We start from the raw sequence: 23278 nt of genomic DNA on the forward strand, positions 1-23278 counted from the left end.
TTCAAACAAACTTGTGTAAGGACATCACTGAGTATAGCAGCATTGGCAATCATGGGATGCACTGAAATTTCTGAACTAGTTACTAATCCAGTGTTTTGTTTTGTTCTTTTCCTTTTTTGTTTCTTTCTTATTTATCTCCTTCATATCACACTAGCTTTGACATCTAAAGATATCCTTTCAGTATGCCGTCGGTCTGGTCCACAGCCTCTTGTCTAAGGTATAATCAGCAAGAAGTGGCCAAAAACAAGAAAATTCATAAATGGAAAGAAAATGTTTGCTTGACCCATCTTCAAGGTGCATCTCTAAGAAGCTCTTATTGCACATTAGAAGCTCTTTGAAGTGCTACCATGGTGACGATGATGGGAATGAGAAATGGCTTCCAGACTGTGCTGTGTGTTTATGTGTGTGTGTGTGTGTGTGTGTGTGTGTGTGTGTGTGTGTGTGTGTGTGTGTGTGTGTGTGTGTGGGTGTGTGTGTGTGCAGGTGTATGATACGTTAAGACCTGCATTGTTATTAAATGGCCACCGGGGGAGAAATACTGTAATGTGGTTGCAAAAAGGCTTTTCCTTTTATTAGAGTCTGTATAATCTGACCCTTCAGCCCACTTGATCTGTGACTTCAGTAAACACTTTTTGGATCAGTTTATGGTCTTAATTGTTAGTTTCACACCAATGTTAATTTCATTGACGAATTATTTTCAACATAGTTTTTGTCAAAGACCCTTTTTTTCATAGGAAAATGAGACGATAACTAAATAAAAACTACGTAAAAGGATAAAAACGATGGTGAAATTAATTGACACTTTTGTCAACAAATGAAAACCAGACGAAAATGCTTGGTGGGGACGACATCCAATCAGAACTTACTTAATTTTGTGAAATGCAGGGACAAGTTAGGAAAATAACCAATCAGAACTGATTGAATTTTGTGATAGGGCGGGGCACATCCAATCAAACGCGCAGTTGCACAAGCCGGGAAGGCCACACTAGACTGTGAATTTTTCAGGCACAGCAGGCCTACTCATCAATATTTTATTGTTATGCTCAATAAACAAGGTCAGGTAAATAAAGATGTTGTTTGTTCAATATGTTTGTGTGCATATTGGTCTTTCAAGCATTAATAATATTCCATAACTTTTAATAAATGTTTAATTTCGTGTAAGTGTGTATAATGACTAATTCGAGGGAACTTAAGAAAAAGCATTTACATTTTACACCCTTTATATTTTAGTCGACTGAATCAACTGTAATCAAAAAGTGTGAGAACTCAGACAGAAACTCTGAGTAAGGTCCAGGTGGATGATAGATAATAACAAATAAAACAGGTTTTTGAATTTCCCAATTAGGGTGGACAAGACTAAGAGTCAGGCTTTCAAAAGAATTAAAACTTTGTCTGGGTCTTTGATTAATTAATAAACTGACTAAGCTGCAGTCTTTTCTTAGCTGGTTTATTTTGTGCAGCTTTGCCAAAAATACAATGTACCTGTTCTTTATTCCATTTACATCTTATTTTCTTAGAAGCTGAGAGGCAACAGGACTGAAAAATTAATGCAAAACATGCACTCCCTTAAATGGTCATTTGAGGTGGGCTTAAAAATCAGTTAATTGCCTTAGATTACATTATTTTAGAGTGGAAATGCAGTCCAAAAAACAAAACCCAAAAAACTTGAATTGGTTTATTTAGGCTGATGATAAAATCTTACATGGTACAAATAATTGCACTGAGGAATCTTCAGCAGAACCCATTTATGGAGTGCCTGTTAATTTCCCATTAATTCAATTGTAATTTAATTGGCTGTAATTCACCTTTAGGGCATTGTACAATAAGTAAAACCCTGCAAGAAATTTAAAACTGAATGAATGATGTTCACATTCTCAACCCCTTCTATTGAAAACATTAAGTAAATTAGCAGATTTTCTTTTCTTTTCTTTTCTTTATTTATTTTACTTCATAAACATTGTATATTGAAGCTACAGCTTCATGTCTTGTGAGCACCTCCAAAGAAATTGGAAGTTCTGAGTGTGAAAGTTCCCCCATTTACAAATTTTCTGGTTTCAGGCAAAAAAAAAAAAGGTTACAGATCAGCAATTTTTGTCTAGATTGAACTTGTAGATTAAATCTAGTGAGTTGAGGGGATGACCACACACGCACACGGAGAATAAACACATCAAAACTGTTCAGCAAACATCCTCCCTGAGGTCTATGTAAGCTTCCACTCTTGTTTAAATAGCTTTATATTGTACAAGGGAAGCTAGATAAATAAAATCTACCATCTAATTTACTGCATTTTTTGTCTTATCCATTGTTCTCTCTTTATTGCCATTTGTTCAACTTTTTTTCATCTTTTTTTTTTTTTTTGCAATATGAAGCAGTTGAGTGGGGGGTGTATACAACAGGCAGGTAATGTAAAATTTGTCCTTGCGTTTTTGTTCAACTGAAGGATGCATGGTGGTGAGAGTGCTTCTGCTTGGAAATCATGTGGACTATGTGGTTAATGCTCTGTAATCTGTGATCCACTGGTTTTGAAAGCTTGGGTCTGTGCATTTAATTCCAATTGTATAAATAGGTTCCTCTCCCCTCCTTGTTTGTCCTGAGGCTACACCAAATCACTGCTTGCAATTTCTGCACAGCCGTTAGACTGAGGATTAAACATGTTAGGGTAAGATTGCATAAGCGATGTTGCTGTGGCATCATGCAGCAGAAATGCAAGGCATTTAAATTTCTTCTGAACTTATTACCACTTAAAAGTCAGGGGCCACAGAAAACTGTAGATTGCAGTCCATGGTGCCTATTCTTCAAATGTACATACTGTAACTGTCCTTTCAAATTACTATGAAGGCCATGCTCCAATGAGAATTAATGGACTGGTTTCTCAAGACAGTGGTAACTCAGGGTGCCAGTATGGCTCACTGGATTGAACAGGTGGCACATGTACCATAAGGCTGGTCTCTAGGCCTGTGTAAATGGGGCTTTAGCAATCAATTTCACAGCAACTGCCAGCAACTATCAGAACTGATCAGGGAGTACACATCTTTTCTCAGCAATCAGTGGTTGCCAGATGGTTGCTGACCAGTCTCCAGGCATGTGTGACTGGGCACCTAAAGTCCAGGGAGAGCTAGAGGTTGGGGGCAGCTCATGAGTAACCAAGAAGGACTTCTTTGACTGTGACTGATGCTTAACACAGTGCTACTCACTGATAAGCAGTTTTTATCTGACAATGTCTAACTCAGTTTAACTAATTAATTATGGTTAAATATGTTTGCCTCATCTAATAAATCCTACAAAAGTGAATCATTGTAGATAAGCAAAATAAATATCTTCACTTTTCCATATGTCAGCAAGGATATGAATGAACCGCTGCATCTGATATGTTACAATTTCCTCACAGGCAGATCATCTCTCCTAAATCCCTGCATTCCTAATGTTGCTTCCTTCCCCTCCCCCCATTTTTAATACCTGAATTCAGACAGCACACATACTCTGTTCTAAAAATATGTTAGAAAAAAAAAAAGCAGGATGTGCCAAGACTTGGCTTAAAAACTGTTACGAGGGATGATTACATAAGCTCTCCAGAAGCTTTAATTTCGTGATTTTTTTTAAGATCTGCATTTATCAAAAGAAGTATCAAACCCACATGAAATATACACAAGAAAAAAACAAGGACTGGTCAGCTCTGATTCTCATTTGTGCATAAACGTAATTATGATCATAGTTATGGTTTTTATTGCGACAGTGCCCTCTAGAGGCTGTAATGGTTTTAACAGGAAGTGAAATCTTGTCACTAATCAGAGGCGAAAAATATCTGCGCTCTGTTTCCTGCTACTGCTTAGAGATGCAAATCCATGAATGTGCAGTATTCAGAGGCTTGATGGGAGATTTGGTACATTTCCTCTAACAGCAGCATAGTGCTGACCTCTGTTGGTGAATATATCACAGCACAGAGATCCTTCGTTGCTTACAAGGTCTCACACACAAAATACTGGAAATGATGTTTTCTGAGGATTTAAAAATCTGCATCAGTTATCCATTAATCTTTATATTTATCAGCATACCCAGCAATCATCTTCCCTTCTAAAACCACATGGCCTCTTAATACGCAGCCAAACAGAGGCTGTGGTTTGAATGACAGGTGGAATATTGGATGCAGACTATTGGCGGGTTAGTTGAGGATTAGACAGCTGAGCACTTCATCCCCCCCAACAAACTGAAATAGAAATGAGGGCTTTAATCCGAAATGGAAGGGCCACTGGCACAGAGAGGAAGGTAAACAAAAATATGCCGTTTGTTATTGTTCTTTAGCTTTATAATCCCCCATTACAATAGCACTGAGTTTTGAGACTGTCTGTAGGCAATATATCCTACCAGCCTGCGGCAAGGGATCTCAGTGACCCACAATAATTCAGTTCACATAGTGTGACATAGTTCACGGACCACAAAAAATATGAATCCTAACATCTCTAACTTCACTTACTGAGTTTGATACATTATTATTCAAATTCTGGAGAGCTGTACTCGCTGCTGCTCCATAAGCAGCTGAATAAATGCATGTGCTGTGACATTAATTATTAAAAGGTGAGTGTGTCTGCAACTGACCTTACTGGCCTCAGTGGATCTTGGTCAGCGGTTTCCTGATGTGTGATAGGAAGGTGAATCCACTTCTCTGCCATAGCTACCACCTTAAATATGCAGCATTTAAATAATGTGCTGTATATCTAATGAGATAAATACTGTATAATTAACTATAACCATTCATAAACCCATCTCTCTGCTGAAGTGATAATATGTACAGTGTAGCTCTGATGTGACTCAGTAAATATCCATAAAAATTCATTAGTGATCCCCATGGTTATCCTTTTGTTATTATTAATGCTATTATTTTCTATTTTTATACTCTTAGATTTATCATATGTCAGCATACAATCCATTTAATGTACATTCACTGCCATCTCAAGGTTTTAAATGGAACTGCACGTTTCTGTGATGCAGGAGTTTATGATGGACGTTGCAGCCCTTGGTAACAAAAACACGGAGTTTTACGTTGGCCTTTTGCACTAAATGATTATGTAGATGATTACTTTGTTTTTTAATTAACTGGCACACTTTCTTACCCACCGATTTCAAAGGTTTGAAGGGTGACTACAATTACTATTCACTTGTTGCAGTGTGTGATATCAGCAGGAAATGCACAATTTCATCTTCTAAACTTTGTGAAAGTAACTTTAGGAATGTCCAGCTTGTGACTGGATACCACAAAAGTTTAAAATGAATTTGTTTACTCGTCAGGGTTTTCCTGGCATTGTCCCATTTTGTTTCTACTTGCCTTTTCCATTTCTGTTTTCTATTTTTAGGATATAATTGTGTTTTGTTTGCATGTCTTTTCCCCATCTTTTAAACACAAGAATGGCAAGATACAGTGCTTAATGAACTTCTTAGAGCACCTGTCATAAAAACAAGACAGCACAAATATTTTAGAAATCTGTCAAAAAAGTGTTATATTGCTATTAATTAAGCAAATAAGTGTATTTTTTTTTACCCAAATTTGAGCCGGTACACCGGACGCCCCTGAGAAGCCAGAAAGAGCTTGTGCATGCTGGTGGATTAACCATTACAGAAGCATCAAAACTGATTTTGGTAATTACCAATACTATTAATTCAGGGCAACTGTGGCGTAAACTTTACATTGGGGGGTGGTCTAATAAATTTGTTAAGCACTGTAGATGTCCTTTGTTGCACATACCAGTAGAGCTTTTAATTGCTGTCAATGCTGACACTTTCCAGCAAAGTGTGTTATATTATTGCAGCCATGCAGTGTCGTTATCTTGAAGGTTGTGGAAAGTGGCTCTTCATAGATAATTATAGCTGTCTGCTTGTGTTTTGTGTCTCTTACTGTTCTTAGTTTTTCAAACTCATCTTAAAAGTACAAATCATAATGAAAACCTCTCTTTTTGTGTAGTGTAGAGTAAGTGTTGTTCAGCACTGTTTTTGTGTTTTGACCGTGAACAAGTCACATCATGCAAAAGCACCAGAGAGGAACAGATTATATGTCTGTATTTATTTTCATCAGAACACAATTTTAATCATCGTAGCAGTAGTTTTCATACTTTTCGAAAAGATCATGACTCGTGAGACTGTTTTATAAATCATTTCATCAAAGTTGTTTGTAGAAAAATTAAAGAAGTTACTTGAACTAAAGCATCTATAATATTACAATATACTGGTAGTATAATAGTAATAATAATAATCATAATCGCAATGATATTTCTATATGCCTTTGAACCTTTTTCATCTCTATAATCATAAATCATTCGCTTATGCACACACAAAGCCACAACCTTTCACAATAAGGTTGCAAAGCTGAGGACAATTCTATTGGTTAAACCTCACCAAACTCTCTTTTAACATCAATGATTTGAGACGCTTAAATAAAAAAAAAAAAGGATCAGAAGTAGAAGAAGGAGAAGAAGAAGAAGAAAGTAACAGCATGACATCAACTAAAAGTACACAAGGAGAGACATACATTGTTCAGCATACTAGGGAACATATTTACAACCAAAAAAGGAATGGGCTTCTGCATAGATCCACAGGATAGAGAACAGAACTATTGTGAAAACAGAGAGAGGCTGAGAAAGAGTGAAAGAGGGCAATATTTGTGTACATATTATTTAGTGGTGGGTGCACAGGGTGGCAGGGGCAAGAGGCATACATAGTCTATATGTGCAGGGGTAGAACACAAAATTAGATTTTGTAAATAAGTGTGTAATGGAACATGACAGACCAATAACCTATGACCACTACAGACCATTGTCTGGGATCTAGTCTGAATCTATAGGACCCTACACAATTTCTTCTCAGTATAATGCAGTAAAAAATTTGACAAACCAATACATACAAAAAATTAAATTATCACAGAGTAACTGTTGCGTGCATGCCTGCATTACCAACAAAAGTCAAATCAGAGATTTACATCAGTCAAATCTAATTCTATTATTTATTTATTTTTTTTTGGAAGAAATCTTGCACACAGAAATGTCCATACTTGGTGCAAACATGTGTGGAGGGCGTGTGATAGACAACACATATGCACAGCATTCGCACCCATGCAACCACAGTCAGGATGCACTGCTGCATGTAAAGCAAACATGCTCTCTGCATGACTTCTGAATGCAGGTTTATTGAATGAATGTGCATCCTGCAGTTCTCGTGATGGCCGCAAGATCACAGCATGACTGCCGACATTATAGGCAGGATGAAATCACAATCTGTTGAACAATCCAAGATGGTTTCATGTCTTATATGACATCTCTCACATGTGCTTGTGACAAGGCTTGCGTGACACTTGTGACACACTTCTTATCCCCATTTTGTATGACTATAAAAAGCACTGTGCCACATTGTATTTTGAATTTGGTTTATTTTACTCAATACAAGGTATGCTTTAACACCACTTTTAGACCATTATCCACTGCCTGGCCTTATATGCACATCCTCTATTGCATTTCATATCAGGGATCAGGGGAAATATTCCCTCGAGACAGGAGAAAGGAAAATGTAATTTATCTCAAGTCTGTTTTGGGTTTTGGGGCAATGAGACAGTTATTACACAACCACTGTACTGATTTCATACTAAAATACTCCAGGGCTGCAGTGAGGATCAGATAGGCAATATAGCAAGCTCCTGTGTGGCGAACAACAGTGGTGGTTAGCCACATCTGTCCCGCAGCCACAAGGTCATGGCAACACCAGTGAGGTCTCCAAAGAACACACGGCTGGCATTAACTCATAGACATGAACTCACATCTATGCATACGGACAAAAGAAGAGCACACAGCAGCAGCAGCACACTTGGACCTTAGTGAGTTTTTCCAAGAGCTCAGCCTTCCTGGTTCCCACATATCTGTCAGATCTTTTATGGCAGGCCTTCAGCAGAAGTGTCACTGTAAAAGGATATTTCCATCTAGTGGTGGCCAACGGTATAGCAGCATTTTTCTGAAAGTGAATGCAGTCATTTATGATGGGCATGGGTGTGCAGTGCCAAATGACTATGAGCAGTTATGATTGTATATCATGCAAGCAGCAATGGTAATGAGACTGGGGTAGAGTCTAAACAGTAAGTGCCAAAATAAGCCAATATACTTTTTAAATAGAAATTATGTGAATAATTAGGATTTTTTTAAAAAAATCCTCACATAAGGTTTATAATAAAACTGTTGACATCAGATATCAGATTGGACATCTCATATAAGTAATAAACATACTCGAGAGTGGAAAAAAATGTCTAAAATAAAAAATGTTTATCTGCTTATCTTCACCAGATACCTGATCTCACAGCCTTGTTCATCAAAGAGACATAAAAGAAAACCAGAAACTAAAGAAGAAGTCAGCCCTTAAGGTCAAACCATTCCTCTCTTTTCACACACACTGGTCAACATTTATAAATCAAAGTGTCAGCAGACCTAGATGATCATCAGATAATGCGATTAGTGCTTACACAAACAATGACATGTTCCTCTCTCTGCGTTTGTTTCTGTTTCTGCTTTCCAGTAACAGCCAGTGGAATACCTTTGTACTAAAAGTGCATGAGTTAAAAAAAAAAAAATGGAGAAAGGTTTTGACCTTTTGTCTACTAACAATTTGGATGCAACATTTTTCAATGTGTTTGATGTCTGTTTTGATGATGTTTGATCTGAATATCTTAATAAGCCCTTTACTTAATGAGACAGTAGTTTGACATGTTAGGAGAAAAAGTACAAGACATGGGCATGCTACAGGAGCTGATTTGGGATCAGATGTGGTGCATTCGGGGAGTGGGGCTGAAGACAATCAACAAAAGAGGCTTTCATAACCTTGCAGCGCCTCCACATGCAGTTCATGTATTACACATTTGGATTCAACAGAAACAACAGAACCTAAGCAGCTCTGTGTGTGTGGAATGTCAGTCTGTACGTACTGGGTGGGAGCAGCTCAATCCGAGGGGCCAGGGAGCTGGAATACAGTGTAAGAAACCTGTATAACTGCAGGTAGCAAGCTACCGTTCCTAATGAGATGTTGACATTTTATCCTCTGCATAATTGCATGGGAATTTCCGTTTACAAATTATGAAAGGTCATTAAAGGTAACATCCAGTCACTGTGTTTCCTTTGAATAAAAAGCCTGAGGTTAGAATCCCATCACTGATGTTGTTTTTGCTCAGGGGCAAACAGCAAATTGAGTTTATGTTTTCAGGTAGTATTGATAGCATAGAGTGATTTATTACTCACACTTTTGTCAGATATTTACTATGAACCCACATCAAGCTGAAGGAGCATATCCAAAGCTTAAGGGAAAGGCATTAAAGTGACCATTGGGAAACAGTGTTTATATACTACAGACCCTATTTGACTGGATTGTACCTTTAAATAAATGTAAAATCTTTTAAGTCTGGATTAACAGTGTTAAATATACTGAATCAGTGCTTTAATCCCAGCATTAGTCAGTTTTGCTCAGCCATGTTGCTGACAAGTGACCAGAATCTGAATGGGGTTTTGTTAAAATCAGAATAATATCACTGATTAAGACAAGCTTAAGTTTAATTTCATTTGGTGAGATAAAATTGTCGTGTCTGTGAATTTTAAAGTTTTGTGTGTTTTTCCAGGTGTAATATTTTACCAGGTTGACTGCTGTTATAAAAGGCTGACATTTTCGCTCACCGACCTGCTTTTGCTTGTGTCAGTTTAGTCATTTTCACACATTCACTCCAGAGAATGTTGGCAGATTAAAAACTATGTAATGAGTTGGACATTTGCATCCTTGTATGCAGTCTTGTTGCATGATTCAGTAGAAGTTCAATGCTGCAGTGAATGTGTGAAAATCCTGTTTAAGGAACATTTTCTGCAGATCCTTTGGCCTTGTCCTTTTTTATTGGCATTGAAAACATGATGATTTTAAATCCAAAGCTTGTATTTGTCTCTAAACCACCATCAGATGACAAAGACCCTGGAAGCAAAAAAAAAAAAAAAAGAAAAACAAAAAAATTTTTAACCTTTTAAAATTTTAGTCATTTGTAAATTTTGTCCATATCTGCCGCATCGCTTTATCCACCTAAAGCTTTAGATCCTGCTAATTACTACTTGGATTTTATTTTTGTAGTTTTGACAGTTGGTTCTATTGGTCATGATGACATTTTACTTAATTTCCAATTTTCATTTAGTAGTGATGCTACAACATCCACTGAGGTGACAAACAGCAAACAGATACATACATTTTCTAACCCATGTATTTGGCACCTGAAATGTTCATGACAGCTCCCTAAATGCAAAAGAAAACCATGCATGTGCACACATGCTAAATTTTATATTTCAGATTTGTTTAAACCCATTAGACTGATGGTCAAAGCTAATAAAAAGGCCAAAGTTGTATTAAAAAGAGCTCATCTGAGATTTTGAGCATTGGCAAAACCGAAGTATTGCACCCTGTTTCCTAATGTTTTACAAAGTCGAGGCCAGGTCTTCTAATTCTTTAAAAACAATGTCAATGGGTCAATATTATCTCACGAAACAAACTGAGGGAAAACTGTAAACCCGTGTTAAACACTGTATTTATTAAGGACATCAGACCCACTTTCAAAAAAGTCAGTGGTGTTTAATGAGATTGTGGCCATCAAAACAGCATGGCAGAGCTAAGTGACATCTAAGGGGGCCTCCATAAAAATCATCAGCTGTATCAGCCTGTTAGATAGACTTTTGGGTCAGCAACACACACACACACACACACACACACACACACACACACACACACACACACACACACACACACACACACACACACACACACACACACACACACACACACACACAGTAAATCTAGAAAACACACACACAGATACTTCTTATTTTACACTTTGTTTGTCTTATTTAGAGGCAGACACATTTTCTTTCTGTATGACAGACCCAGAAACAAAGACAAAGGATGAACATTAAAAAGAGAATATGATTGTGTTATTCCATAGTTAGCCAGTGCAACAGAAACCAATAATTGGAACACAGTGTAAAAAAGCGTAGTGAGAGAAACTCAGCCACGAGGAAGCTGACCTTCCCTCTCAACAAAGGCTGTGGCATTGTCCCCTTTCCCTACATAAGGGACTGTTTGAATCCCTCAGTATGTCTGTTTGTTTAGTTATTTATTTGTCTTGATTGATTCATGTGTCTTTAATATCAAAGCATCCCACATTTTCCATTTGCCAGAAAGCGTTGCAGGATGTCCACAAGAATACAGCTCCAGCCGTTGGCACAGCTGTGGCTGTATTTTTCCATATTGGTTGCCATGGTGAGGGAATTCCCCCACCCCAACAACCTCACCTCCTCCTGGCAACTCTATCACTCCTCATTGGCAGGGCTCTCCTCCAGAGGCGTGATGGTGGGGAGGCCCAATCCTGTTGCATTGTGGGATGCTGTGAGGCTGGCAACAGTGTGTAGGAGAACAAGGACCAGCAGGCAGAGTTTGAGCCGGCTGTTACACAGTCTGCAGGCTGCTGAGGAGCTGAGGGAGGTACGGTGCTGGCATGGTGGGTGAGTTCTTTTCAGGGTCCCCCGGGAACGGTTGTCCACTTTCAAGTACCACCGCACGTCACAGCACTCTGCATCTGGGTCCACACCTGATGGATAGTCTTCCAGCAGCCCTGGAGGTTGTTTTTACAGTGAGTGGTAAGGAGAAAAAAAGAGTGAGAGATGCACTTTGTCTATGAAGTTCACATGCACATATAATACCAGTCAAAAGTTTGGACACACTTTTTAATTCAGTGGTTTTCATTATTTAAAAATTGTATCCATAGTAGATCAATACAAAGTCATCCAAATTATGAAGAAATACATATAGAATTATTTAGTGAACAAAAAAGTGTTAAACAAACCAGAATATGTTTTATATTTTAGATTCTTCAAAGTAGGCACTGTTGGGAATTTCTTATTACTTTGGTATTGGTATTTACGGTTATCATTCTTAGTATCATTTATTGACATTTATAGTGGTCATATACACTGGCTTAATGAACACTGTATGCTTTTGATTAGAAGGATAAAACAGAGGCCTGATATATTCACTCATTTATGCTTGAGGCCTCAGTCTCATCTATGCATATTTTGGTTCACATGACATTGTATCATCTTTATGTTATGTTTTTTTTTTTTTTTTTATACTCTTTATTTAACATTTTTCATTACAATAAAACATACAACACACACTGAACTTGGGGCACTGATTCTTAGTTAAGTATATATATACATTACAAGATATTACACCTAGTTATGCTTCCTTGCTCTTGTATGTTAACCATTTAGACCAACGTTTATTGTAAGAATGTCCTTTCATACGTAAAAGAAATGTCAGTTTTTCCATAGAATGAATCTCCTCCACGACGTCCCTCCAGTGGTCCAGCTGGGGGGGGAGTGTCTTTAGCCAAGATCGTGTAATTGCTTTTTTGCTAGCAATTGATAGAATTTTAAAAAGGTACTCATCCTCTTTTTGAAACAATTCTCCAGATATCAGCCCCAACAGAAAAATTCTAGGATCTTTGGGGATGACATACCCCAAAATTATCCCAGTAGTCTGACAGATTCCATCCCAGTAAGCTGCCAACTTTGGGCAGGACCAAAATACATGAGAATGATTGGCGTTCCGATATCCACATTGTCTCCAACATTGCTGTTCTTCCCCTCTATATCTACTAGTAATTTGCGGTGTAATAAAGTATCTAATCAAACACTTCCATCCAAATTCCCTCCATCTTTTAGAACTGGTAGACGTCTGTTGTGCCACACACATAGAAAGCCAAGCATCCTCTGTAATTTTTACTCCCAATTCCCTTTCCCATTTAGACTTAATATTCAAGGTGTTATTTCCATTATGTTTCTGCAACCCCTTATATAGTTTGGAAACAGTTTTGCATGGGAGGTGCGTATAAGCATTTGCAAAAATGTTCACAATAGTATTACCTTCTGGAGGAACACCTTTTTTAATTTTTGAATTGTAAAAGTGCCTGACCTGGAAATATTTAAATAAATCTCTATTCTCAAGGTTGTAATCCCTTTTCAGTTGCTCAAATGTTTTAAAAGTGTTACCTTCTACAAACTGGCACAAAGCCACAAGCCCTCTATCTTTCCAATCTAAAAAAGAAGAATCTAATTCTCCTGGTCGGAAATTTGAGTTACAGGAGGGCCACATCAGAAGTCCAGTGACATCTGCCAATCTGTACCTATCAACCACTTCTTTCCAGATTAACAACGTATCTTCAACTATACCATTCCCATTTTTGTCTGTAACTATTTTACCTCCCAGACGTGTCTGAGGTTGGGCCCCACCCTGGCTAAGTTCAATCTGTTTCCATCTAGTCTCCATTTCCAAGGAGCACCAGCAGACCATGAATCTCATCTGAGATGCGTAATAGTATTCTCTCAAATTTGGAAGAGCCAGACCCCCCTGGTCCCTATTAATTTGGAGTGTTTTAAATTTTACTCTTGGTCTGGTCCCGGACCAAATAAATCTGGAGATCAATCTGTCCCAGGCATGAAACTGTGCGCTAGATATTCTAGTAGGCAATGACATGAAAAGATATAAAAATCGAGGAAGTAGATTCATCCTCACTATTTCCATTCTAGCTGTGAAGTCCAACAATAACCTTGCCCAGGCTGTCAAATCTTTTTGTATGTTTTCAGTAAGATTATCAAAGTTCAAACTAAATAACTCATCCAAGTCTCGAGAAATGAATACTCCTAAATATTTTAGCTTTTTGGCATCCCACCTAAGTCCATATGTCTTTCTTATAAATTTACTAGGTGAGTAGTTAATTGTCAGAACCTGTGTTTTTGTGATGTTTAGACTGTAGCCCGACAGTTGACCAAACTCAGTTAATGCTGACATAACTCTGGGGAGCGTTGTATCTGGATTTTGGAGGTATGTGATTACATCATCTGCAAAGAGGGCAATCTTGTGTTCTATATTTGCAAAACTAACTCCCTTTATCCCATCATCCTCTCTAATGGCCTGTGCCAAGGGTTCAATGAATATTGCAAAAAGCGATGGGCTTAGACAACATCCCTGACGGGTTCCTCTGTGTAGTTGGAAGCTGTTTGTTAGGTGCCCATTGATTTTTACCCTGGCCCGTGGTTCATCATAAAGTGATCGCAAGCACCTAATAAACTGGTTATTAAAGCCCAGGCGCTCTAGTACCTTATATAAAAAAGTCCAGTTGACCCTATCAAAGGCTTTATCTTTATGTTATGTTTAAGGTTATTTTATGACTGTGTGCCCCTTGGAATTTGGTTCTGCAGACCAACATGTGTTTGGGTAGCATGAATTAGTGTGGGGATAAATTCTAGCTAAGTGGGGATTGTCCAAAAAGTGTTTTTGTAGCAGAGGTTTAATTGGAAGAGGAGCTATCATTCACGACACCTGCTAGAATTGTCATAAACCATGGGGTACTCTGGTGGCGTGTGTTTCTTTAGCACATGAGGAAGAAATTAATTAGTACAGCCCAGAATGAGAATGGCTTCGACCAAGGAACGCAAGGAATGGACATTAGACCAGTGGAAATCTGTCCTTTGGTCTGATGAGTTCAAATTTGAGATTTTTGGTTCCAAACACCATGTCTTTGTAAGACGTAGAAAAGGTGAGCGGATGGTTCCTACTGTACATGTGTAGTTCCCACTGTTAACTATGGAGGAGGAAGTGTGATGGTATGGGGGTGCTTTGCTGGTGACACTGTTGGCAGGTTTGCACTTAGTGGGACCATCATTTGTTTTTCAACAGGACAATGACCCCAAACACACCTCCAGGCTATGTAAGGGCTATTTGACCAAGAAAGAGGGTCATGGAGTGTTCTGTCAGATGACCTGGCCTCCACAATCACCTGATCTAAACCCAGTTGAGATGGTTTGGGAGGAGTTGGACCACAGAGTGAAGACAAAGCAGCCAACAAGCGCTCAGCACCTCTGGGAACTCCTTCAAGACTGTTGGAAAACCATTTCAGGTGATTACCTCATGAAGCTGATTGAGAGAATGCCAAGAGTGTACAAAGCTGTAATCAGAGCAAAATGTGCCTACTTCGAAGAACCTAAAATGACTTCAGAATTAATTTCCAATGGAGGACATATTGTATTTGCTGCCCCTGTTAAGAAAAAAGTCCACTGTATAAACACCTGCAGATCCATAATCATTCATTAGTACAAAAGCATAATTATTAACTCACAGCTGGCTAAAAACAGTTTCCATATATATATATATATATATATATATATATATATGTATAATACAGTAACTACAGCTGCATACACAGTACCAGTCAGAAGTTTTTGACTGGTACTGTGTACGCAGCTGTAGTTCCAAAGATGTTAGCGCGTGCCCAGGGGAGGGGGTCAAATTCCAGCCAAGGCATGCATCCAGTAAGGGTTCCCAGGCTAGGCCCCTATGCTACCCAAGCCTATCTCAGAATATGAGTGAGAGACATATAACTGAAGCAATATAAGCTCGGGTGTCACCCGGATTAACAAGGTGCCGAGGACTAGTGAGTTTCAGAACCACTATCTTAGATGAAACAACAAAGGTCCATGAGCAAGACAGCCACAAATGATCATGTGCTTAGTGAATAACTCATGCAGCAAAAACCCGAGAAAGAAAAGGTGCAAGAACAGGAACCATCATGGAAGTACAGGCCACTGCATGGCATGTACCACGGCAGATAGTGGTGGCTGATATTGAAAAATCCTACTATGGGCTGGATAAAGCTGAACTGAAAGACAGCACAGAGGCACTAATCATGGCAGCACAGGAACAAGCTTTAAGCACAAGATCCATAGAGTCTGGGGTCTATCACACCAGGCAAGGTGCATACTGCCCCTGAGATGCCTCTGAGACAATCCAGCACATAGAAGCAGGGTGCAAGATGGTAGCAGGCAGAGCATACATGCAACGCCACAACCAAGTGGCTGGCATAGTACAGTATACAGTATGACCTGGAGTCCCGAGGTCAAAATAGGAGACACCCCCCAAGAATGGCTGAGCTAAGATCCTGTGGGACTTCCAAATACAGAAAAAACAAACTGGTAATGGATAACCAACTGGACATAGTAGTGGTGGACAAAGAGAGGAATAAGGCCATAGTGACAGATTTAGCAATACCAAGTGATGACAACATCAGGAGGATAGAATACGAGAAACTCAAGAAATACCAAGGGCTGAGTGAAGAGCTAGAGAGGATGTGGAAGGTGAAGGTAACAGTGGTCCCCGTGGTAAGTGGAATATTAGGGACAGTGACCCCCAAACTGGGAGAGTGGCTCCAGCAGGTTCCAGGAACAACATCCGAGATCTCTGTCCAGAAGAGCGCAGTCCTGGAAACAGCTGAGATACTGCGCAGGACCCTCAAGCTCCCAGGCCTCTGGTAGAGGACCCAAGCTTGAAGGACAAAGTTTATATATTTGGAAATTATTTTCAGCTAGCTATGGGTTAATAATTATACTCTTGCACTAATGAATAATTATGGATCAGGAAGAGTTATGGACTTTTTTTTATCTTACCTGGGGCAGCAAATAAAATGTGCTAGCAGGGTGAGTGGGGAATGTATTTCTAGAAATTTCTCCACGTTAATTATTTTGGAAGGGGACTGCTAGCCACAGACAGACTGAAAAAATTTAAATAAAGAAAAAAAAAGAGTGAGAGCAAGCCCAACACATTACTGATCTTGACCTTTTTATAAGACACATTGATAATGCAAAGAAAAGAATGTCCACAATTTATTGTGACAAAAGCTGCCTTACTTAGTGTTCTTTAAAAACTAACATAAACTGGCAACTCCTGCAGTACATTACATCTTATATATCGCTATTGTAAAATTACCTCATACTCAATTTGTCCACCAGAGGGCAGCATCAACATGTGACGCCAGTGGGGACTCAACCCATTTACAGTGTTTTCAAAGAACAGTGCATCACACTTTCATTCTGTAGAGAACTTTTGGTATCTTGGGGCATTTGCAGTTGCCAGAAAGGAATCAGAAGTTACTGGCTGATTATCTTCAGTATTTGCTTTTGTCAGTACCTTAACAGTATGCTGCTGTCATGAGAACCAGCGGCGATTTGACTAAAAATGAGGTTGTGCTTGGTTAATTTTTCATTTGTTTTTCTATTTAAACTGAAGCAACTTGAGGGCTTCTGATAAAATTTCAGTCATTAGTTTTGTGTAAACCAATATTGTTGTGTAAATTTGTGCAATATTTTGAGAGCGCCTGTCAACGTTTAGTTAGCGTTTCCTTAAATATTCATAAATATGTTCTGTTTTTATTTGTGTTTGTAATGATAGTCATTAATGTAACACAGATTTGTGAAAAAATGTTTACAAATGTGAAATTCCTACGTGATGCACTTTATCTTAACAACAGTATATGTGGGGAAAAGTGCTATTCTGACATGGTTTACTGTTTAGTTGTGATTTAAAACAATAATAGGCTGGAAATACCACTGTACTCAGTATTCAGTAATAAATGTGTTTTCCCCCACTTGAATCTTTTCAGGAACTCGGTCTTTCTAACAGAGTCAACAGGGTCTCAGTTTCTGGTGAGATAGTTCCTGTGTCTGCTCAGGAACTAGCAGGAGGTGAAAGTTTCTGAAGGATGAGAGAATGTCAGGCTAAGATCTCTGAATGCTGGTGATTAGTCAAGTAAGACAGAATATTACATAGCCCTCTCATATGCCTGCCATTCTTTAAAATCTACTGCTGCAAACACGTAACAGGACAGTAACTAGTAGCTGGTATTTTTTTTCAGAGGATGACATTTGGAATTTTGAAACATCAGATTTTGATATACAGTGTAATTTGTTTAATATTCCCAGGCCATGGAAATGCAAATCACTTTCATCTTTTTGGATAGGTCTTGAACATAAGTGCCTCTGAAATTAAAATACGTTAAACTTTCAGTGAAAAGCATTTAAAGCATTATGTATTGTTCGGGACAGACAGAGCATATGGACCTATTGTCTCAGTGCTGTAATGTGCAGCTGCCTTGTGGGGCTATGAGTAACTGGCAGCAATTTGTTGTTATGATGTATCTCCCTGTCAGTCTGATGATTAGTCAGTACATCCTGTAAGTGTAAATTCATACGTGTTTTCTGCCTGTCCTTGAGCGGGTGTGTGTCCCGCTGAAGAAGTACTGAGTGAAACACTAAGCACATGTGCTTACTCATTGTAATCAGGCTGAGAGCATGACCTACGGTCAATGAAGTAGGTGGGAGGTTGAAGGAAATTGATGTGTGGCTTTGAATCCCAGAAGGGTAATACCTTAGCCCAAAATTTCACTGAGCACATTGCATGCACTCTACTGATGCTAAGCTTAAAGAACAGAACACACAGGATAAAATCACAAACATAATAATAGAGCACGGTGATTATTTTGTACCTGTGCATATAAAACTGGGGCTGCCTCCGTGAATGAGATCATCATTGTCGGGCAGGACAAAGGGGCACCGCTGTTGCACCTCCAGGCAGTACTGACCACAGGGGATTCGATTGCTGCAGTGCATCTGGGTGGTCTGGAAGTACTGAGAACACAGCCAGGGCTTATAAACCATCTAGGTGGAAGACAGAGAGGTGAGAGGATATCGATGAGTTAGGGAGGCTTTCAGTGGATGACACGCATACACACACTCTTGCATTGATGTGAATCATCATGACCTCCGCATCTACCGATCCACACAGGAATGAGCAGATATCCTGGCGATCCTGATATCCACTGTTTTTACTGAATTTAGTTGTTGCTGGGCAGTCATCGCTTTGTCAGTCAATACTGAGATTTGTCCAATCATGCCTAAATTGAGTAGGCATGATTGCACTGAAGCTGCACCTTTTTTTAGGATCACAACTGCTCTTATGGGGGCGGTCTTTATGTAGCGCAACACAACACACAGCAGACAAATGAATACCTTTTAACATATTAGAGCGCCACCCTTTTTAAAAATGCTATTCATGCATAAATCCCAATATTATCGAACAAATTAGGAACGTAACCACCAACCTTAAATATGAAAGTTCGCGACTAATATCACTATCTGTGTCTGTTTATAGCAATGACTGTCTAAAAGCCATGTTCCAGACATGAAAGAAATTCAAGTGTGCTGAACATGAATGGCACTGAAAAATAATTCAGGCTCTTACTGCTGCTGTCATCTGCATTGTTACACATAAATATTTCTACCTAGCACTGGATGAAAATGGTGGCTTTGTATTTACCTGTTGCTATGGCGAACTGTAATGATGGAGCGCCTTTGATAATAGCGATTTTCAGTCACCATGCATGCAGTTAACCCAGAGAAAATAAAATCAGGGTTGACTGAACTGACTGTTCAGCTGTCCTGCAGCCAAAAACTGGTATTATTTGTAAACACAGAAGCTAGAAATCAGTTCACAAACAGTTAATAACACAAATGCTCCTGTTTTTGTGCTACAGCGTAAAGTGTTCATCTTATTATGTATGTGAGATTAGCTCAAATACAGGGAATGTGGTCAAAACCCTATATTACATAATGGTTGTGCATGGCTTTTGGTAATTTTTTTTCTCACCCATTTTCTCAACTCTACAAGTGCACAAGTGGGGACAACTGATTTACATAGCACATTATTTTATCTTTTTTCATGTGATAAGTTGGTCGCTTCATTGTGTGATATTATCACCCGCAGCAATTAGCTGGTGTTTCCTGCAAAGCACCACTCCGGGGACTGTGAGGCAAGCTAGCACCTGCTGTGAGCTAATCATCACACCTAAAAGCAGTGCACCACAACACAGATCATATCACTTGTCCATGCAGACAGAATATTTACATGTTACTAGTGTGTGTGTGTGTGTGTGTGTGTGTGTGTGTGTGTGTGTGTGCGTGTGTGTGTGTGTGTGACTGTACGGGTGTATGGCCAAAAACGGGGGGGGGGGGGGGGGGGGGGGGGGGGTGTCCCTCTAAGTGGTTCTTGACAAAAGAATTGAAACTCTGAACAATTTTTTTTAACTATATATACACTAATCTGGAGCAACATTAAAACCACTGATAGGTGAAAAACATTTATCACTTTGTTCCAATGTAATGTTCTGGTGAGCGACCTGGGTTCCCAGCTGAGTAACATTTTTGGATCAAGCATGCCCAGTCCTGATGGGAATGGCACTCCCTGATAGCAGCAGCCTCCCCCAGGAGGACAGTGCACCACGACACACCACAAAAAGTGCTCAGGAACGAGCACAAGGCATTTACCCAGCCTCCGAACTCCCCATATCCCAATCTGAGAAAGCGTACCCAGGATGCACCAGAGCAAGCCTGATTCACAAAAAAAGGCCAAGCCTGCACTGCACAGGATCCACATCCTGTGTGCAGGCACCAAAGGACCTCCTCAGAGGTCCAGTGTCTGTGCCTGGTCCAAGTTGTTGGCTTCAATATTGGGGCTGAGGGCTATTTACTCCAGAGGGCTTAAAAAACACAGATTAGCAGCTTACAGTATGTTACAGAACTAATGTTGGTGGTAAGATGCTTATACCATCAACACTTATTATTTCTTTCTTTATTTTTGGCTTTGTTTTTCTATTTAAAATTATTGTTGGAGTTGCTAAAATTTTATAACACAATGTTAGAATGTAAGAATGTTTCTCCTACGTATTCTTTTTTGTGGTAATCGATAAACTTGTAATATTTTTCAAATTTAGTGCACATAATGATATAAATACAAACAAGAGGAAAAATGATAAACATGTGCAGATATTGCCCCCGTTTGATTTAAGTTGGCAAATTATTTGTACTTGTGGTAAGTGCATTGCTGTAGGTCTGAGTGTCCCATTTATTATAAAAAGTACCTATTTTGTTTCCTGCTAAAATATTCTTTAAGTTAAAATGTACAATATGCAGTGCTGTAATGTAGAATCAGAAATAATATGATTTTAAAAAAAAAATGTTGCACCATTTGCATTGCATGTTTTAGACCTAGATGTATGCAAACATGTTTGTATGCATTACTGAACATGTTCACCATCACAGATACTGTGCAGTAAACTGTTCTGCAGTAATAATCACATTTACAGCACAACATAAGGTTTGTTACTAATAGCACACACACACACATGAACTCACACATACACACCGTCCTTCTCTGTAATCTAGTAGGGCAGCAAAAATATGGTCACATGACCGTAAGTCATACCATGCACACACATTAAGCTAATAATTCTAATTCAATAACACGTTTTATGTAAATTTATGTGCATTTAAATCATTATGTGCAAAACTTTTACACACTCCGGATATTTTAGATTGTTTACAACCAAGGTCATGAAGGCAAGAAGAAGAGCAAAGAGTCCAGTGACAGGTGGTACAGCCCCCACAGAGACCTGACCTCAACATCATCAAGTCAGTTGTGGATTATATTAGGAGACACAAATGGTTGAGACAGCCTAAATCGAAAGAAGAACCTTAGAACAACCTTTAGTTGTTCATCCTGTAGCTGTCACTATGGAGAGATAAAGATAAACTGGATGCCAGGTTGCCTTTCATTCAGCAATGTATCACATTACATTAACAATGTAACAGGCAATGACTGTCAAGCAGCCTCTCCTTTGGTATTCATGATGCGTTGTCCCTACTCAGTAGAATCTCAGAAAAGAATGTTAAAGTCAAGGTCTGTCTGGTCATTTGCACTGTATCCCAAACATGGAGCAAAATCAAAAATTAAAGAATCTATAGCATCACAACAGGACAGACTGTGTTTAAACACCATCTGAAGCACAGAAGAAGACACGGCTTCATACAAGTGGCAAACGTTTTGCTTATGTGTTTCACAGTATCTCATAGTACAGCTGAAGTCAGTAAGTACTGATGCTTATTTGCAAGAAGAAGGATTACAGTATAGATTAGATCTAGGTGATATCAACAGATACACATACAGGCCTCTAAGCACATCAGTCAGCAGACCATCTGCCAGAAATACAAGAGATGTGACAAATGTGGTGTAAAAACTACAGCTCGCTTTGGCCCTTTGCCAAGGCCATATCCTTTTGCACTCAGTCCCAGTTAGAGCAGCCTATTGCTGTTGCTGAATGTGAGAGCTCTACTCCCTCAACTATGAGTCTACTCTGGAGCTGTGACTGGTAATTTATCATGTCTAATCTCAGAGTGGAAGAAAGACACAGCAAGTGGAAGTGATAAGGAGAGCAGTGTCTTAATACAAACAGCGGTAGGATGGACTCTTTCTGTCCTTCATATCATTTTTGTGCTCTTTCAGTCCCCTTGGGGAGAGAATAAAATACAGCCTTCTCTTCAGTCACAGGCTGTTAGAGGTCAGCCAGCTGGCTCTCAAAGTTTTTTTTCCCATCACATTACACATGCTTTGCATCTCTTTGTCACCTCTAATGTTTTAATGGTTTTCACTGTGTCATCTCTCCTTTTGCGCAGTCTCACAATACACGTCATGGTACACATTTCCAAAAAACATAGTGAGATGTAAATCAACACAGAATGTCACAATTTAAAGTGTGTGGAGTTTGCATGTTCTCGGTGTGTCTGTGTGAGTTCCTCCCACAGTCCAAAGACATGCAGTTAGTAGGGTTAGGCTAACTGGTGATTCTAAATTGCCCATAGCTGTGAATGTGAGAGACTGGTGACCTGTCCAGGGTGTGCCCTGCATTTTGCCCTATGATAGCTGGGATGTGTCCAGACCTCCTGTGACCCTGAGTTGGATGGGCAGAGGAAAAGGGTTAGATGGATGAGAAAAAATAAGACAAATTTCTATCACATTGAGAAATGTCTGTGTTTTTAATGCTTATTTTGAAGCTGATGATAGAGATAAAGAAGAAGAAGAGACAGATGCAACTAATGTCATGCTAAAAAAGAGCAAGGGAGAAGATAGAAAAGCTGGTGGAACATCTCATAACTTAAGTGGTAACAGGTTAGTAAAATAGTAAGGTATAAAAAGAGCATCCCAGATCAGCTGAGTCTCTCAGAAGTAATGGACAGGGTTTAATGTGTGAGCTTTGGAGAAGGCTGTGTGGGCAAGTACTTCACCAATGTAAGAAAGTTTATTGAGATAAAAACTGGAAAGAAATTGAGTATTTCTTCCTCTACAGTACAAAACATCATACAAAAAATCTAATAATGACCAATTTCTTTAACAAATGAACAAACAATTACCTCTTGGCTTGCTGAAACAGGTGCAAAAAATGGCCACTGTATCCACAATTTTTACAAAGGTAATTAATGTCTACTTTTTCAAAACACACAAAATCCAAACCCAATGC

At 39.0% G+C, this 23278-nt stretch overlaps 1 protein-coding gene across 1 annotated transcript in view; it reads right to left on the bottom strand.

The window, feature by feature from the left end:
- Positions 1 to 10832: 10832 nt before the first annotated feature.
- nalf1b (NALCN channel auxiliary factor 1b) overlaps positions 10833 to 23278 on the bottom strand; it is an 89769-nt gene continuing 77323 nt past the window's right edge. Inside the window, exons 2-3 of the mRNA XM_030758397.1 lie at positions 18416 to 18587; positions 10833 to 11653 (exon numbers count right to left, since the gene is read on the bottom strand). Of these exons, the coding sequence (XP_030614257.1) occupies positions 11352 to 11653; positions 18416 to 18587 (474 nt within the window). The 3' untranslated portion in view covers positions 10833 to 11351. The remainder of the gene's footprint in view (positions 11654 to 18415; positions 18588 to 23278) is intronic.

Source organism: Archocentrus centrarchus, chromosome 21, assembly GCF_007364275.1.
Source record: "Archocentrus centrarchus isolate MPI-CPG fArcCen1 chromosome 21, fArcCen1, whole genome shotgun sequence".
In the NCBI taxonomy this organism is placed as follows: Eukaryota; Metazoa; Chordata; class Actinopteri; order Cichliformes; family Cichlidae; genus Archocentrus; species Archocentrus centrarchus.